This window comes from Cyphomyrmex costatus, unplaced genomic scaffold (genome assembly GCF_001594065.2).
Source record: "Cyphomyrmex costatus isolate MS0001 unplaced genomic scaffold, Ccosl1.0 scaffold23, whole genome shotgun sequence".
Classification (NCBI taxonomy): domain Eukaryota; kingdom Metazoa; phylum Arthropoda; class Insecta; order Hymenoptera; family Formicidae; genus Cyphomyrmex; species Cyphomyrmex costatus.
In genome coordinates, this window is record NW_017276368.1 from 1,559,285 (window position 1) to 1,581,311 (window position 22,027).

General features: G+C 34.2%; 1 protein-coding gene across 1 annotated transcript in view; it reads right to left on the reverse strand.

The window, feature by feature from the left end:
- LOC108774088 (T-lymphocyte activation antigen CD86) overlaps positions 1 to 22,027 on the reverse strand; it is a 120,462-nt gene that overhangs the window by 27,374 nt on the left and 71,061 nt on the right. The window contains exons 2-5 of the mRNA XM_018540100.1: positions 10,491 to 10,660; positions 5,408 to 5,618; positions 4,753 to 4,864; positions 3,862 to 4,040 (exon numbers count right to left, since the gene is read on the reverse strand). Of these exons, the coding sequence (XP_018395602.1) occupies positions 3,862 to 4,040; positions 4,753 to 4,864; positions 5,408 to 5,618; positions 10,491 to 10,660 (672 nt within the window). The remainder of the gene's footprint in view (positions 1 to 3,861; positions 4,041 to 4,752; positions 4,865 to 5,407; positions 5,619 to 10,490; positions 10,661 to 22,027) is intronic.

Consider the following 22,027-nt stretch of genomic DNA (forward strand, 5'->3'; position numbering starts at 1 on the left):
AGTAACGAAGTCTTTTGATAAGTTTCCCACGAAGATTACGGGGACTTACGTTTCCGCGTCGCATTGGCCAGCGGCGTTTCTCTCTTTTGTTCTCGACAATTTCTTTCGCATCGCGTGTAGTTTCCGCCCGCGCGAAGAGAAACGGAGGTGATGCAGAAAATCGTTTCTCTTTGCGACGCGGTCTAAAACATAATTGTCTAAGGTACAATTCCAATCTAAATTGTCGACTGAAAAGATTTTTTTTATTTGTCACGTTTCTCTCACGATTAATGTTGATGTTTAAGCGGGGAGCACAGACTTTTGCATAACGCATAAAGCATGTGCATAAGGAATTTCATTGGTCCATTTTCTTATGCATGAGTCAGTGGACCAATCAAATTCTTTATGTATATGGTTTATGCGTTATGCAAAAGTCTGTGCTCCCCGCTTTATTCGAGAAATATATGCAATGAACGTAAAGCCAAATGCGCGACATTGAAAGGATTAATCGGGGCTTCCGCGGGCGCGTCGTCGCGCCGCAAATGGTTGTCCCAAATCCGCTGCGTACGCCCGTCGCGATTTACCTCCGATGACCATGGTAGTAGTTCCGATAGCTGCAGCATTGCTTCCTTCCGATAAGTTCGCATTATCCCGGCGGGAATCGAAGTCGTGGAGAGAATGGGAACGACGTAGGAAGATATTATCCGTATATAACAGTCCATGCGATCTTCCCTACCGTCGAGCAGCCACTTGACGTGCATACATATCTCAGGAGCTCGCGTGCCACTACGCGACGTGCGAACGTAGGGAACGTGTATGCAGAGGAAAGAGAGAAAGAGAAACATAGAGGAGAGAGAGCACTTTAGTGAGTAAGCTGGTAGGGATTTACATGGGACAATATCTCGTCTGATTTATCCTCCAGCTGGGGGCGGAAAAGGACAGACGAGTTCGAAGGATTTATTTCTTCGGCATTTTACACGCGAAATAAAGGAGAAATAAAGAAGGGTGCAGCTATCTTTCTTCTGTTTTTCTTTGTAAACATTCGGTTTATTGCCGCTTATGTGTGCAGGACGCGTGGCCCTGCGCGTTGCGCGCCGAGCCGAGCAGGGCGAAGCGAAGCACATCGACGCGGCATTGCGCGCCAGACAATGCGCTCACGTTTATGGCCTTTACCGTTTAGTTTATCGGTAGAACACTTTTCTCGGCATCTACTTGAGCCCCTGTGGGATTTACGGCCCGACCCGTAAAGTCCGACTCCACTTACTTTCCCCGTGACTTTAACATCGCGCTTTCGCAATCGAGGGTCATGACTTCGTCCGTCAGCAGATAGCGTCGTCTACCGACACGTCCACGGCTCGTTGGCTCGATGTCGCTGTCAACGTGTACTCGCTTCGCGGCAATCTCGGTGAATTGTCGTAAAAATAGACTCGACCTCATCGCCTCTTATATTCGCTCGGTTCTAAAATGTTACTTTACTCATCACGATAGTTTAAATGACATTATCTGAAAAGCCATTTCGCCACGATACAACGAGACCATTATTGTCTGTGTTACTAGTAAAGATCTGTGTATTCATTGTGTCAATGTGACTGTCGACTTGTTATCAAAACGGGTTCCGACTTCTGACCGCGTTTGACCGTTTCTGAACTCTCGTATATACGCACATGCGCGATTTTGTAAGCGAGTCCGAGGTCAACGCGATAACCATCAGGACGTGGGTGACAGTGGGTTGAAATAGCCGAATTGGGTGACCAGGCTTTCAGGACTCTGTAATTTTCGTCCATGCTCCATTACACTAGGACCCGAGGGAAAGTAGTGATGAGAGAGATGATCCTGACAATTTGGGGACGAGCAGCGTAGAGAGATGTTGATAATGCGCAATGTTCCCCAGCAGATATCCAGTCAGTGTCTCTTATTAATAAATCGCTCGTCAGATGCTCGAGCTAATTGACTTCCTCCGACGAGAAAAGCTCGGAAATGACGTCTCATGAAGTAATTTACTTATTGCGCGCGATTTAATCCGAAAGTTACGATCATCTCTCGATGTCTTTCCACGATACCGACATCGTTTCTATTAGTTCTTAAACAAAGCCACGGACCTAATCTCGATGGCTCCGCATACGTACGTTAGAAGGAAACGGTGAAGTTAGTTGGAGACTTCATAGTTTGTCGTTGGATACGAATACATATATATACTCAGTTGACGAGAGTTTCATTCCGGTAAGTTCGCATGGGTTTCCCTGCAGTAATTACTTGTAAATCTCTTACGAATAACGGCAAACGCGAGATTAATTTCGCTTACGAGAACGTGTAATAATTGGTGTCCTTACAACTGTAGAAAGTTGGTATGCAATTAATATCATCGAATTGTTTTAAACTATTAAAATTATAGCTGTTAATTCTCCAGAATTAACGATGAGTTTGCTGAATCCACTCAATTATTAAGTCTCTTTGTCAAAAATATCTTCAATTTTCTTTACGTTAAAATTTATATTCGTTTGCACTAATGTAGATTAATTTTCTCGGTTCAACTTATTCTTCAGATTTTTCTAATTCTTAAAAGTTGAATAGAGATTAAAGATACTTTACATTGAAAACGGACATTAGCATTCATTCTTTTTTTTTTTTTTATGAAAGTTATATATCATTTTGATACTTAAAAATTAATTATTGCTTTTTAATAAACGTAAATTAAATGAATCTTATACAAACCCAGTGTTAATAAGTGTTTACAGATTTTGATGTCAGCCTGAACGGTTATTAACGCCTATATATCTAATGTAAATATCAGTATAAAACTCACGTGTTGAAGATAATAAAAATTTCATTATTTTTAAGATTTCGATATAATCCGTATTATACACGTCATTTAGAAATACATATTGCTCTCAAAAAATATTCAAGACTTTTAAAATATATAAACCAGAAATAAATCTGTATGCTGCAATCGAGCGAGTTAAAAGAAAATCAATGGCGCGCACTCGAGCGATTTAATTTTTCTTCTGGAGATTTTGTTGCTTTCTCCTATTTGTGTTGGAACTGCGGAAAATTTTACCTTATTTTACCAATTCTGCGAACGTCAGGATCAAACGTTTTGAACTTTTTCGCCGTGTACGCATATAAATATATATGTATGCGGAAAACTATTTTCTGCGATCGCACATTGTTTATATAAATTGAATTGAAATTGTTTCTCTTTAACATCCCTCAAGCGGACTACAACTTCCTTTATATAATAGTAATACTTGAAATGAAACATTTCGTTGGAAACTTGATTAAAACTAATAGAAACTTGTTGAAATTAATTAATTGATTTTATGCTTTTGCATTTCGAGCAAAGTTTACGAGAAGCTTCGTAAAATTTAATAGTAAATGGCGTATTTAACTATTATTCTACTCTTTCGCATTTCAATGTGAACACAACGGAATTAAATTATAATAAATTATAAAATCGTATTAATGATCAGAAAGCAATTGTGATGGCAACAATTTATGATCTTTCCGCAGATTTATATGTTCAAAGCATTTGATTCTGGAAAAGATGCAATTTGCCGAAAATCCACGCGGTGAACGAACAATATAAAGTCTTTTTGTAGCGACACGTTGACAAGGGTAGATATCGTTTTGTATTTGAATGTATCTCTCTCGGGCAATTTTAACGTATACAGCACATTTTTATCCGCGCTGACATATTTACATGCGTTTGAAATTTTATTTAAAATGTCGAGTGTGTCGAAACCATCCAAAAAGACTACCATGTGAAAAGCCAATCATTTTGTCGATATTATCGTGAGAAAGATATACGGAGACATATTGCGACATTTCGGCAGATAATATTGAAGACTTTCAGTGATGTATGGATTTCACTCATGACTCACCCACCATTGAGCACGTGGACAAGAACGCTGGCTGACTCGGCTGTGGATGGCGCACAGGTGTAATTGCCGGAATCGGCTGGCAGCGCTCTGCTGATCAGAAGACGTGACGTTCGCGTTTGCTTTTCCGTCACGACACTAATGCCCCCGCGTTGACTATAGTTTATCACGTTATCGCCTTTGTACCTGAAAAATTACACTGGTCAACACGATTTCGATAACATTGGTAAAACCTACATTTTGTGTTTCCCCGTTGATTTCGAATTTTAGACCGTTTGCGTTTGTAAAAACGAAAGCTTACAACTTATAAGTTTATATACATATATTTTTGTTATTTTCATTTATTATATCAACCGACCGCTTAATTTATGTTCTGATCACATTTATATGCATGGAATGCAAGAGATTAGGATTCGACTCCCAGCCGAGGTAATATTTTTTGCAATAAGAGAGAGAGAGAGAGAGAAAATTAATTATTTACGGATTTTATAACATGTCGTCAAAGTAAAATCCATTAAAAAAGTTTCTAAACATCTTTATTAAAATATTAAATGAAGTATACGAATAAATTATATGTACGTGAATGTAAACATTTTTTCCGAATTAGCGTATTAGCAATCTATAGATTTTTAAGATCATCAAGATCGCAGACAATTAAAGATCACGCAAGATCTATAAATTCTAAAGATCACCGCCTTTAGAGATTAATTACAGCGGAAATTCACTTCGTTAAAGATTCATTTTACAAACGCTCGTGTGTTGAAATTTTTCGATAAAATAGATTCTATTGAATAGAGGTCACTGTAGATTTGGATTTCGCGAAACTTTCGGCTGTGTCGAAATACATGTGGAACAAATTCAATCTGCGCTATCGTCAAGGGAGAACGCCGAAACTCACCAATAGATGAAGGATGGTGGTTCCGGCGTTTGCAGCACGATGCAGGTCAGATTGATGTCACTCCCGCTTTTGATGTAGAGCTCCGAATTGCCGTTGATCTTTGCCTTCGAGACTGCACACGAGGACAGAATAAAGTTAAAGTGGTTTTTAGCCATAGAGCGCATGCGGGTCATCGAGTAAATTCTGGACCAAGAAGTATGATCGCAATTTCGTTTAAACCGCCGCGCCGCAAAGCTGCAATTAACTCATGTCGAACCGCTCGAAACTGGCCATTTAAAAATTCACTTAAGAAACAAACGGCTTCAGAAACTGTTATTAAAGCACATCTGGGAATTTGTAATCGCGCGCGCTTAAAACATAATCCTCTGATATCCTTACGCTGATTTTTATTTATTAACCAGAATCGTAAACATAAAATTTAACATCTTCTCACTTATAAAATTTATTACTGTTTTTAAATCATTATTCCATCATAATTTACTTTCGATTATAATTCCGATTATACGATTATAATTTACATCTATAATTTTTTATTTCCTTCTAACGATTGTGTAAAGATATTTAATTAAAATGTAAAATTATGTTCTGTAAAATTTTTTTGTATATCAATTGAATCTTATTTGCTATAAATGAAAAAAGAAGTATTCATACGTACCTACTACGCTCAAGTTGAAAGCTTGACTAATTTTGGGCTCCGTCGAAACCTGGCATTCGTAGATTCCGCTGTCTCGCACTTGCGGCGAACTGATTTTCAGGGTCCACTCATCGCTGCCATCGCTGTGCAACGATTGAAAACGCTGGTCGTTCGTGTATGTTAGGATGCCGACAGTGAGAATATGCAAATCTCGCTGTCTGATCCACGAAACCTGCGCAATCAAGAGGCATCTGCTGTTATAGCAGCAAAATACACCAAACTGGACATTCAACCGAGAAATACGGCTCGTTATACTGCATAAATTCTATGTCACAACCTCTAATGTGCATTTCACACGTTCTTGAAAATATCACAGTGTAAAAAGTAAAGTGAAAAAAGATACGCAAAATTATACTCCGTAAATAAAAGATACTAAGATTTTTAATTCTTCGGAGCTTTTTGTCAACAATTCGTTTGCACACAATAATTATTGCCTATAGATAAATTTTCTTACATGCATTATTGCGTATAAATATTATATAAAATTAAAAGCTAAAGGTACGTTTGCATACACGTATTATTGCCTTAAATTAATCATTAGAAAATGTTTGTAGGATTCTCTCAAAAATAGAAGATAATTATTATTAGACCACCGGAGAAAGTTATGAAAAACAGAATTTATTATTTATTGTTGAGATAGACATATTAGTGTTTTTTAAGCTTTGTACTCTTGAAATAAAATTAATTGCATTTTTATTTGTCGGAAGGTAATTGTAGAAAATATTTTGTTTATATATAATGTACAGAATGTCTTGTTTAAATGTCGCAGGCAAATATTTTGAAAAATATAAAAGATGTGAAAAATTCCAGTAAAAATTGTATAATTTGAAAGGGCACAAATAATGGTAAAATTAATTTAGAAAAAATCAAATTTTTTAAGTTGTATCTAGGTCACTGTCATCTCTTAAGATGAAATTATATATTATAATAATATTATATTTTAATATAACATGATTTCTTAATTACTCTGTATCTGTATAAAAATATTAAAATTAGGAATGACATCGGATATCATTAGTATCCGGTAATAAATCCAGCAGAAATTTTATATTGAAAGCTTACGTCATTTGCTGAATTTTATTCTTTTCAGCTGAACTTCTTGTACAGTTCATCTTTTCCTTCTTTTTGTTTCCACATTGAAGATAAAGAAAATTATTATCTATTTTTTTCTTGCTTTTCTTTTTTAGAAGTTTTGACCGTATTTCCGGGGAAATATCTGGTATCCGATCGAATAATTGCCCTATCGGATATCCGAAAAGAATGTAGCACCGGATATCCGACATCCGGTATCTGATAATTTTACGATACAGTGCATCCCTATATAATAATTAAAATGGAATTATTAAAATTAAGAATTTACGAAATATTGTATTTCATATTAAAATGTATCAGAATAAAGTATAAAATAAAAAAATTAATTTTAAAAAATCAATTTCTTAATGCCGTATTAAGGTGGTTGTCTTATTTAAAAATGAAATAATATGATGTTTAACATAATATGTTTTTCTAATTATTTTGCATATAAAAGTATTAAGGAAAAATTATCAAAAAATGAATCATTCTCGGATAATATATAAATAGAATAATTTTACTATTGTACGTATTCTTCCATACAACTTTTTCGAACCTCATATAACTTTTATCTGAAACGTTTTTTCATGTCTATTACATTTTTCGAATTTGCCTAGAGTACTTAAATAGAACATTTAAAACGGCTGATACATTACAGTTAATAAAAAAATTATATTTTCTATATTTTTATTACTCATCTTTCAGCGCATATATATATATATATATGTGTGTATATAATTGGTTTTATTTTAAAGAATATTTCAAAAGTTCATTTCAACAATTAATAATAAATCTTAATTTTTATAACATTCTCAGAATTTGGTGAACAAATAATTAATATTTTCTATTTTTAGAAGATCCCACAAACATTTTCTAATAATTAATTTAAATTCTGCATTTAGGCAAAAACTAGCTCTTTTCATATCCTCTTTTATTGGAAGATGTAAAATAAAGCAAATTAAATTGGTTGATATTTTTAACAAAAAGGTTCATAATTAAGCTTCGGAAGATTAAAGCTTGAAATATTGACGTCGAAATTTTTTTCGGTATAATTTTCGAATAGCATTACATATACGCGAATGCGATCAAATTACGTATGCGCAAAAAAGAAAAATCTCTGATTGACATCCGACTGTCGCGCGACAATCTGTCACCGGTGCGAAATCAAGGCTTAGGCGAAGCGCAATCGCGACGGTCGTGCTGATTCTACGATCGCAAATATAAACGTGCGTCCAGATGTGCGTGCGCGCGTTATTGAAGGCCGATGGCGTGGCTGTGAATGGCGGAAGCAGGGAGCTAAAGGGAGATCCGCAGAGGGGCAAGAGGGTAGGGTGCGAGAGAAATTTGATTTATCGGCGATTACGATCGGTGATTGGACTCTGACGGGTTCCTGTGCGTCATGCGGTGATGCATGAGCAACGGCCGATAACGCGTAATGTCACCGTTCGCCCGGGTGACCTATGCGCCTACCCGCGAAATTACTTTGCATTAGGACCGCGAGTGATGAATACCGGGTTAAACAGCGGCTCGAGCGACCCGCTAATCCACTAAACCGCCCGAAAAATTGACGCCGCGACTATGTGTTTAGTACGCACAATGCTCCTTTTATAACATGTAACATCACTTTAACCACTTCATATGACCAAACAATAGCGGAATATAAATTAAACAGACAGCGGAATATAAAAGTGATTTAATTAAAAAAAAAAAAAAGTAAAATGAAAAAGAAAATCTGCAAAGAAATATAAATTATTTTTCTGGTAAAAATATGTATGTTTTTGTTCCCTCATAATATAACATCAAAGAGATTTCTACACAAAGAGTTAATTTTCTACGGCACAATTAAATTATATAACTATTTAACAAATATCAGTCAAAAACATTCAACTTCCTGATTATTTTTTGCTAAAAATAACGTTTTCTCGATGTGAATCATAATTGGAAATACAATTTCAATGTTAATGAGATTATTAATACATGTACCATCGTAATTTTCTAAATTTGCGCAAGAAAAAGTACATGCACGTTGAACCATGAAGAGTTATACTTGGCCCGCAAGTTCGCAGACGGAAATAAGAAGAAAGAAAGAACGTTGGAAAAGAGTTACAAAAGCCTTGGCGCGCGAAGATGTGAACTAGGTTACTCTATATACTCGTATATATAAAAGTACGATGTCGCGTGGGTAAATGAGGAATGAACTCGTATACGAATTGCAGGTCGCGCGAGTGCATTAGCAAAGAGAGCTGGCAAAGTTTGTCGAGGAAACGATCGCGGATTAATGCCTCGCCGACGCTGTAACTGCGAATTTATTTGACTTCGAATTGCGTGATTTCGATCGTTGGGATTTCCACGCTCGCACGTACGCAAAATTTATCAACGTCAGGCGGAGAGTTCGCGCGCGAAAGGGCGGGGATAGAATTTGAAAAATACGCTTTGCAAGAAATAATAATGACATAATTGGAAATTTCGTGATAATCAAACGCGAGTGTGCGTGACTTAATTTTGTGCAGTGACAAATTCATTGCGTTTTCGCTCCATTGAATCCCCTCGCAATAACGAAATTTAATCGCGAAAACTTGTTGACGCATAATCGAACGTTAAAACGTCCGTCGAGCTTTGCATAATTCACGTAATAAGAAGATTAATCGGTTAATTGATTTTTTTTCTTTGAAAAACACGAGCGACATCGACAGCGTTGCGAGATTATTGACTATCGCAAGTTCCAGCGAAATAATCCCGCAATATTTTTCGCATTCTGTATTCTCGTCTTGTACGTTCTATCTTTAATCTTCCCGATGGATAAGTTCGTTAAAACCGTGCTTGGTTGGATTACTGGAGGAACGAGTAATATTGACGTGTACAATATCGTTGCAACAATGGTACATTAACTAAAGTAAATCCTCGAATAATTTTCAGAAAAACAAAAAAGTAGCAATCTTTTGCTTTTGCTGCAAAAATAAAAATTTAAAAAGTAGAAATAAACAAGAACAAATTTTCTATTGACGAGAAAAGATTTTAAATGCGCGACATAAAAATATTTCGGAAAGACTCAATTGATAATCGCGCTATTGAATGATTCAAGGATAAAAATGTCTCTATGTGGAAAAAATGGTTTTTGCGTTCAGAAACTTTATTCGGGTACACCCAGGAATCATTTTGTCTTCGTTTAATATTGGTAAATATTTTTTGTTTAATATTGATAATAAAGACAAAATAATACATCTTGAATTCTCGGATGCACCCCTAAAGTATCTAAAAATTCTAGATTTCGATTTAAAAATAAGTTTTGGATCATTAGAATAATTGTGTAGGTGTAAAAGACTGTTTGCTATAGAATGCAATATCCATAGCTTTTACCGCTCATCATGTTTTAGAATATAATTTTATACATAATAGTTCTAAATGGTCCAACAAATTTATCTTCAGATCTATATTTAGCTAAATTTTTAGGTGTTTTAGCGCAAAATTATTTTTTCTAAACAAATTAGAGAGAATAAAGGATAATAGGAGTCGCGTGCAGAAGACGTCGCGCAATTAAAAACACACCACTAATAAGTGACAAAAACCATTTATTCCAATAACGCTCTTTCTATTTATAGTGTTATTATTATAATAAAAGTACAATTAGAGCGTTATTATTATAATAAAAGAGCGTTATTGGAATAAATGGTTTCTGTCACTTATTAGGGGTGTGTTCTTAATTGCGCGACGTCTTCTGTGCCCGACTCCTATTACCCTTTATTCTCTCCAATTTATTTTTGAATTGTAAGGAGTCTTAATTGATTTTATTATTATAAGGTTATTTTTTTCTATATATAAAACGAAAATAATCTTCGAAATTAGAATTAACATCGCGATATTTAATGGACTCGCGCGCGATCTTAATTTATACTCGCGAAATACAACATTCTCGAACACGAGAAGCGGTGTTATTACAACGACCGGGCTCTTGATAAGGAAACTTAGGACTTACCGCACGATCGCCAAGATTGCGCACCCTGCAGTGCAGGTAAGCGGATTGCCCGACGGTAGTTGTGGTCTCCCTCTTTGTCGTGTTGTCGAAGTAAGGCTGACTAAAGGGTTGCTCCCAGTAAGAGGACGGATGGTGTTCCACTACAGATCTTCCGTTCTTGGCCGCACATTCTGTGAAAAACAATAAGGCTCATTAATGGGATTTATTTATTGACACACTCTAATAAAGATTTTGACGCGAAATATATTGGAATTTAAATAAATCTTCGAAGCTTTAAAAGCTCTGAATATAATTAAATTTCTTAAATGCCGAGAATAGCGGAATTCTCCGACAATATAGCGAAATTAATTAAATTAATCGGTATACCCGTGACAACATCGAATTAATAGCAAATTTGGTTGGATGCACTCAATGCACACTGGTGCGCATTAAAGCCGTCGTGCTCAAATCGACATAAAAATATGTGTTTAATATAAAATAGAAACGGATTATATAAACTCTCTCCATGACATTTTTTATATCTAAATTTTATTGTACTGTTAAGTAAAATCTATATTTTATAATTTTAACTATTTGCATTTACTTTTACACAGATTAAAACATTGTACGATTTCAATATGCACTAATGCGCAATAGTGCGTCCAACTGAATTCGCTATACATAAAAAGAGAATTCATATTATGCCCAAGCATTCGGTCAGCGCAAATTAGAAATCATCAAAATACGTAATTGGAAACGGATGGCTTAATGACATATCGATAATTGCTGGGAACTCACGCAAATCGGATTGCGGCGCGACAATGCGATAAATTATGCGTTAACTGGCGAGACAGAATGTACAAAACAGGATTTCGAGCTGATCGAAACACGTAATGTGATTAACTTCACGTATAAAATCTCGGTCACGTGCTTTCATATAAGGAAATCGATTCTTTCCGCTCAATGATTCCCATTACCGGAGCAGGTACTGCCGAGCTTATCCGGTTGAATTTGAAGCGACCTGAACTTGTCGCGACGAATACAGAAATTCAAATCTGGAATCGTTCGAGACGTCGTTTGCTGTGGACGAATGAACTTTGGTAGAGCTCCCTTTGGGAGTCCTACCTCGAAAATTCCTAGCGTATTACGCAAAAGCATTCCCTACGACTCCTACGAGGACCCAAATGGAACGAAAATCTGATCTATGCCTAGAGATTGCGTGATTTACAGGCAGAGCGATCGAAGTTCGTTCGTTAAGTGAAATTACGCATATATATGTAAAACAGTACTTATTCTGAATATCTACTAATGTAAATTTTATTATTCACAGATTTCAACTTATCATTAATTTAATATTACATCTTTAAAATTTTAATATGTCATTTAACATATTATTAAGATCTAATAAGATGCTATAAGCATCAAAAATTGTGATATTACTACGGTAGTTAACTAGAGTTGCGTTGTAAGTCTGAAGGATTTTCGGCACGCGTTTGATGGAACCTACGTACGTGGTATATAAAATTCACACTATAACATATCTTATATATGATCGCACCAATAACAGCGAATTGCTCTCATTAGCCTTAGTATTCTTGTTATCTTAAATTTTATTACTTTTTTCGTAAAACATGATGGATCTCGATGCATAATATTAAAAAAAACCCATTTTGTACTTCCATTAAAACTGGTCCTTATTAAAATTTTTGTGTTAAATTCTTAATATATCCAAGTGTTAAACAATATAATTACGTTATTTTGTGTTAAATTGATATTTAACACTTTATTGTAAAAGTAACACAATTTATGAGTAAGTGAACAAAGAATATAAAAATAATAATAATACAGTTATAAAATTTTTAAATAATTTAATTTTATTGAAAAAACATCTTTTACAAATTGTTTCTAAATAATGTCGAAGTATTACATTTTGTTAATTTTGTTACATAATTTTTATGTTATTTTCTAACATATTTATCTATATTAAATTAATATAAAAATTTGAATGGATACATGAAATATGTTAAATTTAACACAATTTTCCAACTGTATGGTACAGATATTTTATCCATCTACCTTTCTTCCAAACATTTTTTAAACAAGTTACATTAAAACTGGGTATAAATGACTATCGACGACGGAAACACTAGTGTTAAAGAATAATGATAAAAATAAAAATATATAAATGGAAAGGGGGACAATAATAAAATAAAATTATTGTGGTGTCGATCGTCATCTCATTAAAGATACTTAATAGACGTTGAGAAGAACTTTTTCAGTTTCCTTTTAGGTGTAGCTGTTTTTCAAAGTAACGATCTGCCGGTGTGGCGTAAAATTCATGCAACAGTCCCTCATCAATTTTTTCAACCCGCGTCCTCATTCCTCTCAGACCGCTCGCCTCACTGATTACTTTATTCTAAGAAAACGATACTCTTGGTGGCTACATAAAACCTTCCGAGAAAGCCTTTACGTACGTTATAAGAAGAACAGAATGAAAAAATTTACGAAAGGATACTGCCAAAGAATCTTTATTCCCATGTTGATCCTCCATAAACAATGTCTTGCGAGCACGTAATAATGGAAGCTTCAATTGACACACTTTTTTTTATGTTTAAATATATTATTACGTAAGTTTCAGTGTATATATATATATATATATATACACTGAATATATTGCTATACGTATAATATACTTAAATAAAATAAATTTTATACGTTATTCCTTTATTTCATAAATAACTACAAAAATTTAATTTCCAAAAAAAAGAGAAAACTACAATATACACATTTTCATTTTGGCCAAAAAACAACCCTAATTTAATATTCTCCTTTGAATATCAATTTAACACAAAATGCTCAAATAACATAATCACATTTACCTTCGGATATGTTAAAAATTTAATTCAAAATTTTAAAAATCGTATTTTAATACAAATACAGAGATTTTTTAATGTAAGGAATATGTATATCAGAATATAAAGTATAATAATATAGAATGTATAATAACACTTGTAATTTACTCATTCCGCTATGGAAAATTTCCTTTCTTTCATTTGTTAAGGCAACGATCGGTTTGTATGTTTCGCACGAACAATCAGTTGATACATCATTCAAATTAACAATCGTGAAATTCTTCTGTTTCAAAGCAAAATCCGTTCGGGAATCCCTAACCGCAGGTCTGAATCGTCGATATTCTGCTCGCTCGAAATACCGCACGAAGTTCCACAATGCAACACAAAAAGCAGCCGATTCCAATTGCCGACTGTTAATCGGGTTTTTCGCGTTACAACCGTTGGTACGACGAGTGTGGGTGGCAAAAAAGGCTTAAAAACTGCAGGACGGGTTAGAGCGAGTTCTGAAGGGATGAGTTTGTTAACCCCGACAGTGCTCTTCCTCTTCTTCGTTGAAAGTTCGTGGCGAAGGAGTCCAGCGGGGCGAGAAGCTTCAGGTGTTTACTAATGGCCTGCGGCACTGAAACCAATCATTCGTTGATGGCCGCCTTTCTCCACTCCCCGTTTGTTCAAACGTGACGTATTTATTTTCAGTCGCGTCAAAGTGCTCGGCTTTTATTTCCACCCATATTAACGCAAAACTCAAAAGACATTCAACGATAACATTGTGAGTCTAGATTTCGTGTACGCCAAACGTTGATCGGCTTCAAATAACGTGTCCTACAGTTCAAGAAAGAGAGAAAGAGAGATCAAACACGTAACATAAAGAAATTAAATTTAAAAATCTACATGAAATTAAACTCATGACTTACATTGAGTAAACTAAAAATATTTTATTATCAGTTGAACAATGACTGACAACAAATATTATGTCGTGATTGTCAAATTTAAACACAGAGATGTGTCTCGAGGTGTACGTAATTGTAAAATAAATTAAAAATCTTTAAATAAAAAAACAACACAAGTTTTGAGAAATACACTTCATCAACAGTATAATTAAATCGTAGAAATGAAGTTTCTCGGGAGGTTTCTCTTTGATTTTTACCAAGATGAAACTTCCTGCTGAGTTACGGCAAGGCGATAGTCTTTACGTCTCGAGCAGCAACCGAATTGCAAAAACTTGGGGTCTCCCAAAGTCATATCTCAACTATTTTCTCGTTACACCGTCCGCAACGAAAGCAGCGAGCGAAGAAGAGAAACCTACGATGGAGCACGACGAAGACATACAAAGGCAATGTACAAAGGGTTCTCAAGCCTCTTGATATTCCATTCACGATGACTCCCAATCATTTCTCAAAGATTCTCAAGATATAGTGATATCGCAGAAATAAAAATAAAGTTCTATTAAAAGTCAAATCGTTACATTTACAGAAATGTAAAATATAAATAAAGAAATGAGAGAAAGAGAGAGAATCAGATTCGTTTGTTTAGTTCTTCAAGACAAACGCTCGCTCAAATGTATTTGTTAGCTACTAGAAGCAATCCGTTTGAAGAGATTACGAGACGCGGAGAATGTCGTCGAGGAGTCCGCTTTTCGCGAAAGTAACGCAACACTTCTCGTTGAAATCCAAGTAGCTTATGTTCCCAGCCTCTCAGCTTGTTCAGTTGCGTGGAGAACTCGAATAGAGCGATATGTCTTCGGATTCAGAGGATGTATTCCGTTGAGACAGAGACAGGCAAAGAAAGAGAGAGAGAGAGAGAGAGAGAGAGAAACGCACGAAAATTTTCCCGCAAAATTCGGAAGAAGTCGAAAGAAAAGTTTCTATTTAAGAAAGTGGAGAACGTTCGACTCCGTACTTACATTTTTCTGGACAGCATAAGTTTCGTTGTCATTTTGGATTTGCTCGGTGGGTCATTTTTCGATTGAATTTACTTCGAACATGATGTACATCAATAACAATTAAATGTAAATATATAATATATGACATACAAATATATATACTATTATATAATATATGCTAACAAATATAATCATCTTGAAAAAGTTATTAGGTGATTATTTCACTAAAAATTATTAATAGTATTTTTCCGTAATCAATCGAGTACGTATTAAACTCATTATTGGCAATTCATAAAAATCGTTTTGTTACGCGGTATTAATCGCGACGAAGTTATTTAATAACATCGTGGTTGCGGAAAACCGCCGTCGTTTGAAAGATATCAATTAACTTTTCCAATATATGTAATGCCATATCTATCGGATCAATTGAATACCAATTGTCATCGGTATTATCGGGAAACACTTACGGGAGATTGAGAGCGTAAATTTTGGCTTTAAAACGATACATATAACAATACAATTTTTTCAGAGACAAAAATGAATATAAAAGAATTAAAAGTTGAAAAATGTAAGTTTCAAATATCACATCAAATGTCATTAATCAATACTATTTAAAAATAAAAATTTTAACTAAATATAAAGATTTAAAAATATAAGAAACATTTATTTAAGGATTAAGTATAATGTAAAATGTTAAAAATATGTCTGTCATTGATGATATTAATGCAAAATATTTTAAGCAAGATGAATTCATTCAGCTCGTGAAATTTGAGGACGTCAATTCTGTATGAAACTTCCGCGGATACATTTCGCGGTAACTCTCCGAAAATGTTGAAATGCTCGTAAGTATTATGTGTAACATGAAACTTCTCACTAAAATCTAAATGGCTCATATCTGTATATATCCTATGTTGTTTCTGTTCTTATACGCGTATGTGTGAAAGTGGAGCGTCTTCGATCCATCGAGAGCACGTCTTGTTTTCTTCGTTTTTCTCCTTTTATCTCCTTTTATTGCATCGAGTCATTGTATCGGAAAGTTACATCGAGATCGAATTAGACCACGCCGCATCTTTGCTTAAATAGAAGGTATTAAATATTGGATCGTAAACAATTACTCTTAAAGTACAGCGTTGCAATCGATATTAGTAAAACACGACTAAATGAATACTCGTTCTATAGGTATACATACTTATTATATAAATTTATAAAAAAAATTATAAAAAAGGATTTATTTTAATTTAAAAAATTATGAAAGGTTTATTTATTAAAAAAAGTTCTGAATTCATCTCTCTCTCTCTCTCATTTATAAAAATTAATTAATTTTATATAATTATATATTTTCTAAAGAGCTTTATAGATAAAATTTATCTTGAATTATAAATATCTGTATGTGAACTAGGGCGCTTTTTAATGAAAATGAAAAAGTATGTACACTTGTAACTGCGATTGCTGAGAGCGAAAGAATTTCAGAGAGACGTTTTTAGAGAATAGAATCCGCGAAGGAATGGAAGTAATTAAAAATGTCAACACGAAATGGTATCATTATGAGACGGAGGCGGTTTTAAGCGCTTCATTAACAAGGATGGATGAGGAGAAATCTCCCGGCAAATCCGTAAAACAAAGCACGGGCCTTTACTTATACTGTTTTGTAAACTCGCGAACACTGTGGTCGGACGAGTTTTGCGGGAGTTTCACGGTTCGATGAGTTGAGAAGCAATAACGGCCGTTTTAAAAGGAGAGTACGAACGTAAAGTGAAATGGGAGAGGTAGATTAATTCTTTCGTTTAAGCAACGCCCGCAAATGTTTGCGGTTCCTGAATTCTTAATGCATTTCAAACTAATTGCTAATACACATCGATATATCTAAAAACAATTTATGTATCCTTATAAGCACTCGATGATTCAAGTAGATACAGTTAATTTCATATTTACTTCTGTAATTATCATTGACAAAGTAAAATATTGTTAATAAGGTTCACTTGTTATCAGTGTAAAAATTCATTCTCAATTTCTGTGTCACTCATTACGCTATCTATTGCATTTTGTTCTCTCATTTTGATGTGTTGTTACACCTTATACATTTTAAATGTTTTATATTTTGTATTAAGTCTATTGTAATTGTGAGAAATTATCGTATAGAACACAGGCCTAAAGGATGTCCAAAGACGTCTACATCATATAATGACGTCTTCAAGACCGCTCGGAGAACTCTGTGGGACTTCTTTAATTAAGATACTTAGGAGGTTATTTTGATTTCATTTCTTTTTGTGACAATCTTTAATTTTTCTTCGCAAAATATACTTGATCTTTTTTTATATTTTTAATGTCTTTTCCAGTAGATTTCACTAAGTTCTTGTTATCGGTAATACATTTTGGGTTTATATTTAAAACATAATATTATAATAATAACGATAAAAGTAATAATAAAAATAATGATATTTAAAAAATATTAAAAAGAAATTATGTCTTTCTGTAATAAGTATAAGTATAATATTTGTCTTACTGTGGCACTCACTGTTGCACACTTTCCTGCTCTTTTCCACGTAGAAAAATAATTTCGGCGCGTAGTTTAAAAAGAACTATATAAATATATGTGTACAAATTCACACAGTTATAGTCTTATTTCAGCACTAAAGATCTAGTTTGATCATTTAGTGTCCTTTCCTAATCATTGTGTAGTCACATGACGATCTTATAATATACTTTGAATTGTTTGTATATGTATTATATGTGTGTGTGTATGCGTAAGCGCGTGTGATAACAATTAAGTTGACATACGTAAACTTGCCTAGATTATATCGACAACTTCATAAAAGGTTTGCATTGTTATGAAATTGATTGATAGAAAACGTCGATGTGAACGCAGCAAATATTGCTCGGGGACGTATTCCAATTGCGTTCGCGATCAACGTTGTCATAAATTTTATGAGGGAATAGCCCTCTGCCTGTCCATCCTCCTTGCACTCTAACCGTATCCGTCGCATGTCCGCGCATCTATCAACGATTTAAGGGTCGTTACTAACCGTAAGCGAACCGTGACCTATTAGGATGCAGATTCGGGCTCGTTGCGGCCAAAGTGACTGGGATCTATTTGGGAAAATTTTGCGAGGGCACGCGTCGGCAATTTTAAACGTGCGTGTATACCTTATTAGAGGCACGTGTTGATCATCGTTCTGTGTGTTACATTTGTATTAAACTCCTGTACAAACGCTAATCGGCTAATGTACTATATCATATAATACATATAAAATACATATATAAACTTCTGTGGTTATTAGTACGTAATTTATGCATTAATTAGCAAATTAGTAAATTATAAACATAAATTAATATACATAAGAAGATAAAATATAATTCGCAAATAAATTTTACTACTATTAAATTTATTCTTGGAACCACAAAACCTTATTTTAATTGCATTATCTTGTTTTAATTATACTATAAAGCTCAATAATGTATAGTTTTTTGAGCTATGATATATCAAAGATGTAAAAACTTAAATTGTGTTTGCACAGCACCTTTGGTTCATCACAATTCAAAAACTGTCTATTATCAAGTCTTGTGTTTGTGACTTTTATTCATCACATTATAAGCTATATATAATATGTAAAAACTGACTCTCTCATTCCAACAGGATCCACATATATACCTAATAAGATTCTTCAATGGACTAAATGTGTTAATCAAATGCGAGAAGGGCAGAAATTTAATGTCTCGCCTTTCATTGAAGAGTGAGATATTTGATCCCTCATTCAGAGTGCATTAACTTGACAACATCGAATGAGAACAGTCAGAATCGCCTCATGAATTGAGAAGGAGATATTACGAGTAAGATGTTCCGATTGTATCTATTCAAGGAGTATTAACTCGATATCGCGGAACACGAGTAGCCAATGTCATCGTACGATTCGAAAGTGATGAGAGAGGAATGTCGAAAGCATAAAATGTTCTACCAGTCGCGCTCATTTATCGAATAGTAGCTAAATGCTGCATGATTTCGCAGCAGCAAAGGATGGAAATGTTAGACGCAAGATGTTTCGCTTTAATTCATGGAGTATTAACCTGATGCCAGTACACGAAAACAAGCTGTAGTGTAACTTATTGAAAGAGAGAAGGTATAGAGGAAATGTAGAACAGAATGTAGGAGATGAAACACGCAGAACTTCTAACGTACTGATACAACGCAATTTCGCGTGAGCAATGGTATCTTTACACTGAGAAAAATGTTTTCGTTATACTACTAGAAGTACAAACAAAATGCATTCTAATTATACTAATCAGAATGGTTATTCAGAAATATCTAAAAATTTAACCGAATAATTTTGTTGAATTATCAAAATTATATCAAACATTCCAGTTTTTTTAATTAAAAAATTGTTACTGCATTTCTTATCATATACTTGAGTTTTGTACAGTATTTTATTTTAGTGATCCAATAACATTATTTTTAGATGTGTATCTACTTAAAAGATCCCGTACTAATCTACTAAAGAAATAAAGTTTCAATGAGTTTTCACGTATAATACAGCTTGTATTGATATAAACAAAAGATATTATAAACATAAAGCTCAATAATCGATAGCTTTTGAGTTTTGATATCAAAGTGTAAAATTTATGCTCACACAGCATCTTTGATTCACCATAGCTCAAAAACTATCCATTATCAATATCTCTGACATTTTTTGTTTATCACATTATTAACTACATATACAATAATATCATATAAAAACTAACATATATAGCCAAGATGTAATTATAATTAATGAAGAGTTTTTTTTACATACTTTAACAAAACATTTTTCTCAACTAAAATATTTCATAGAAAACTGTCATTTAGTATCTGATTTGGATTTTTCTGATCGAATCTACCACATTTCCAGTTTATGCAATCAGATTTATTTTTCCGTATAATACACATTTATAAACGGAAACCTATACATTCAATAAATTTATGAAATAAATCCTCGTACAAATGTACTCACTCGTCGTTACGCGGTCCACTGTGGGACATTTCGCGCGATCAACTTCAAGCGCTTACGTCGTCGTTCTCCTCGCGACCTCGAAGATAAAGTACCAAAGGGAAGTTAAGCTCCTTATCGCACGGACCAGAAACGCCGGTCGCGGCTGGACCAACCTCCGGTCCGGTGAATCCAGGATTCTTTTCCAGGCCGACGATTTCGCGAATGGATTCGGCCAAATTCATCTTCAATGCGACGGAGGCGGTCGTTCCGATGGCGCGAGACCCGGAATAGAGGTAGTGTTACTCGCAAACAGAGACGGTGACGGAGGGGGTCGCTTTTAAGTAAGTGGTATGCCCGCGGATGCTTAAACTTCTAGGCGCTTGTCGAATGGAAACGTCTGCCGAAACTTTTCCAATTTCTTGCGTCAAAGGGAATATCCGATAAACACGACCGCTCCATCGTAATTAAAAGTACGCAAAGCCACGGAGCCGTATATATATTACCGAGGTGAGCAGTGCGAAACCACGGACCTACTTAAGAGGATCCTAAAGCCATCTGTATTACCGATTCAGTAGGATTTACACACATATGATTTACGTGTCATTGACACATCACTGTAAACTACATCAATATCGCACACACACACACACACACATACGTACATCTAATTAACTAATCTTTCATATTAAGATCTAAAACTAAATCTAAATATTCAACATTGTTTGTTCATGTAATCTCTAATCCAATTCAAGATTGTTTTATATGTACGAAGTAATATAAAACTTGTATATACTTAAAGCAAACATTGTTACGAATCGACGTTGAATGTTGATAACAAAACTGTAATTTTCCAGGTTTTTTTCATTTTTGGCATAAAGTCCAGTTTGAAAAAAATACTCAGCGCGGTACTTTTAAGTTACACGAGATGAATGCCTTGTCGCTGTGCAATTGAACAACTTTCATGCATCGATAACAAAATATCGAGAAAAATATGTATATAAAATTCTCATAAAATTTTTAGGTTACGTTCGGGAAGCGAACTATTAACGCTGTTGTATCATTCTATCCTTGTTTTACGTCTAATAAACGATAAAGATATAATGACACATCGCGCTAATAGCGAACGCAAATTTAATATCTAAATTGAATCTACGTGCAATTGTTTCATTAAACTAATGCACTATATTACTGCACATTGAAATGCAACAAGTATAAATCCTAAAATTATCATATAAAATCTATATCATATATAATTATGCATAATCATGTAATCATATTTAACCCTTTGGACTGACGCCAAATTTCTAACACGGACTACTGATGCTGAGTTTGTGAAACTCCTTTCAGTTATGTCGATTAAAAAGTATTAATTTGAAGAAACTAAAATAACAAAACTCGTATGAAAAAGAGTTAATATTAATTGTAAATATATTTTATTAGGAATAAAAGGAAATATAGTTGAAAGTAAAATTTTTGGTAAAGTTTTTTATAGAAGTAATAACCATAATTTTTAATAATTTTTATATGTAAAAAACTACAAGTTGAAAAGAGTAAAAAATTTTCTTTTAACTTTGTGGGTCTTTTACGTGCACAAAAATATTTACGAAAATTTTCGACTATCTATCGTGAAAGCTTGAAGCTTTCCCTACAAAATTGTTTTTCAAAAACGTTTTTAGGATTTTTTGTTCTTGAGTTATTCGCGAATTAAGTAAAGGAGCATTCTGATTTTGATTGTTCATAATTTCGTTAAAAATTATCACACCGCAATTAGAAGAACAGATTCTTAAAGCCAAAACTTTGCTCTATCGAATGATCCTAATTGCAATGAAAATTTTGCGACAAATGGTGGGTTACGGAAGCGTTCTT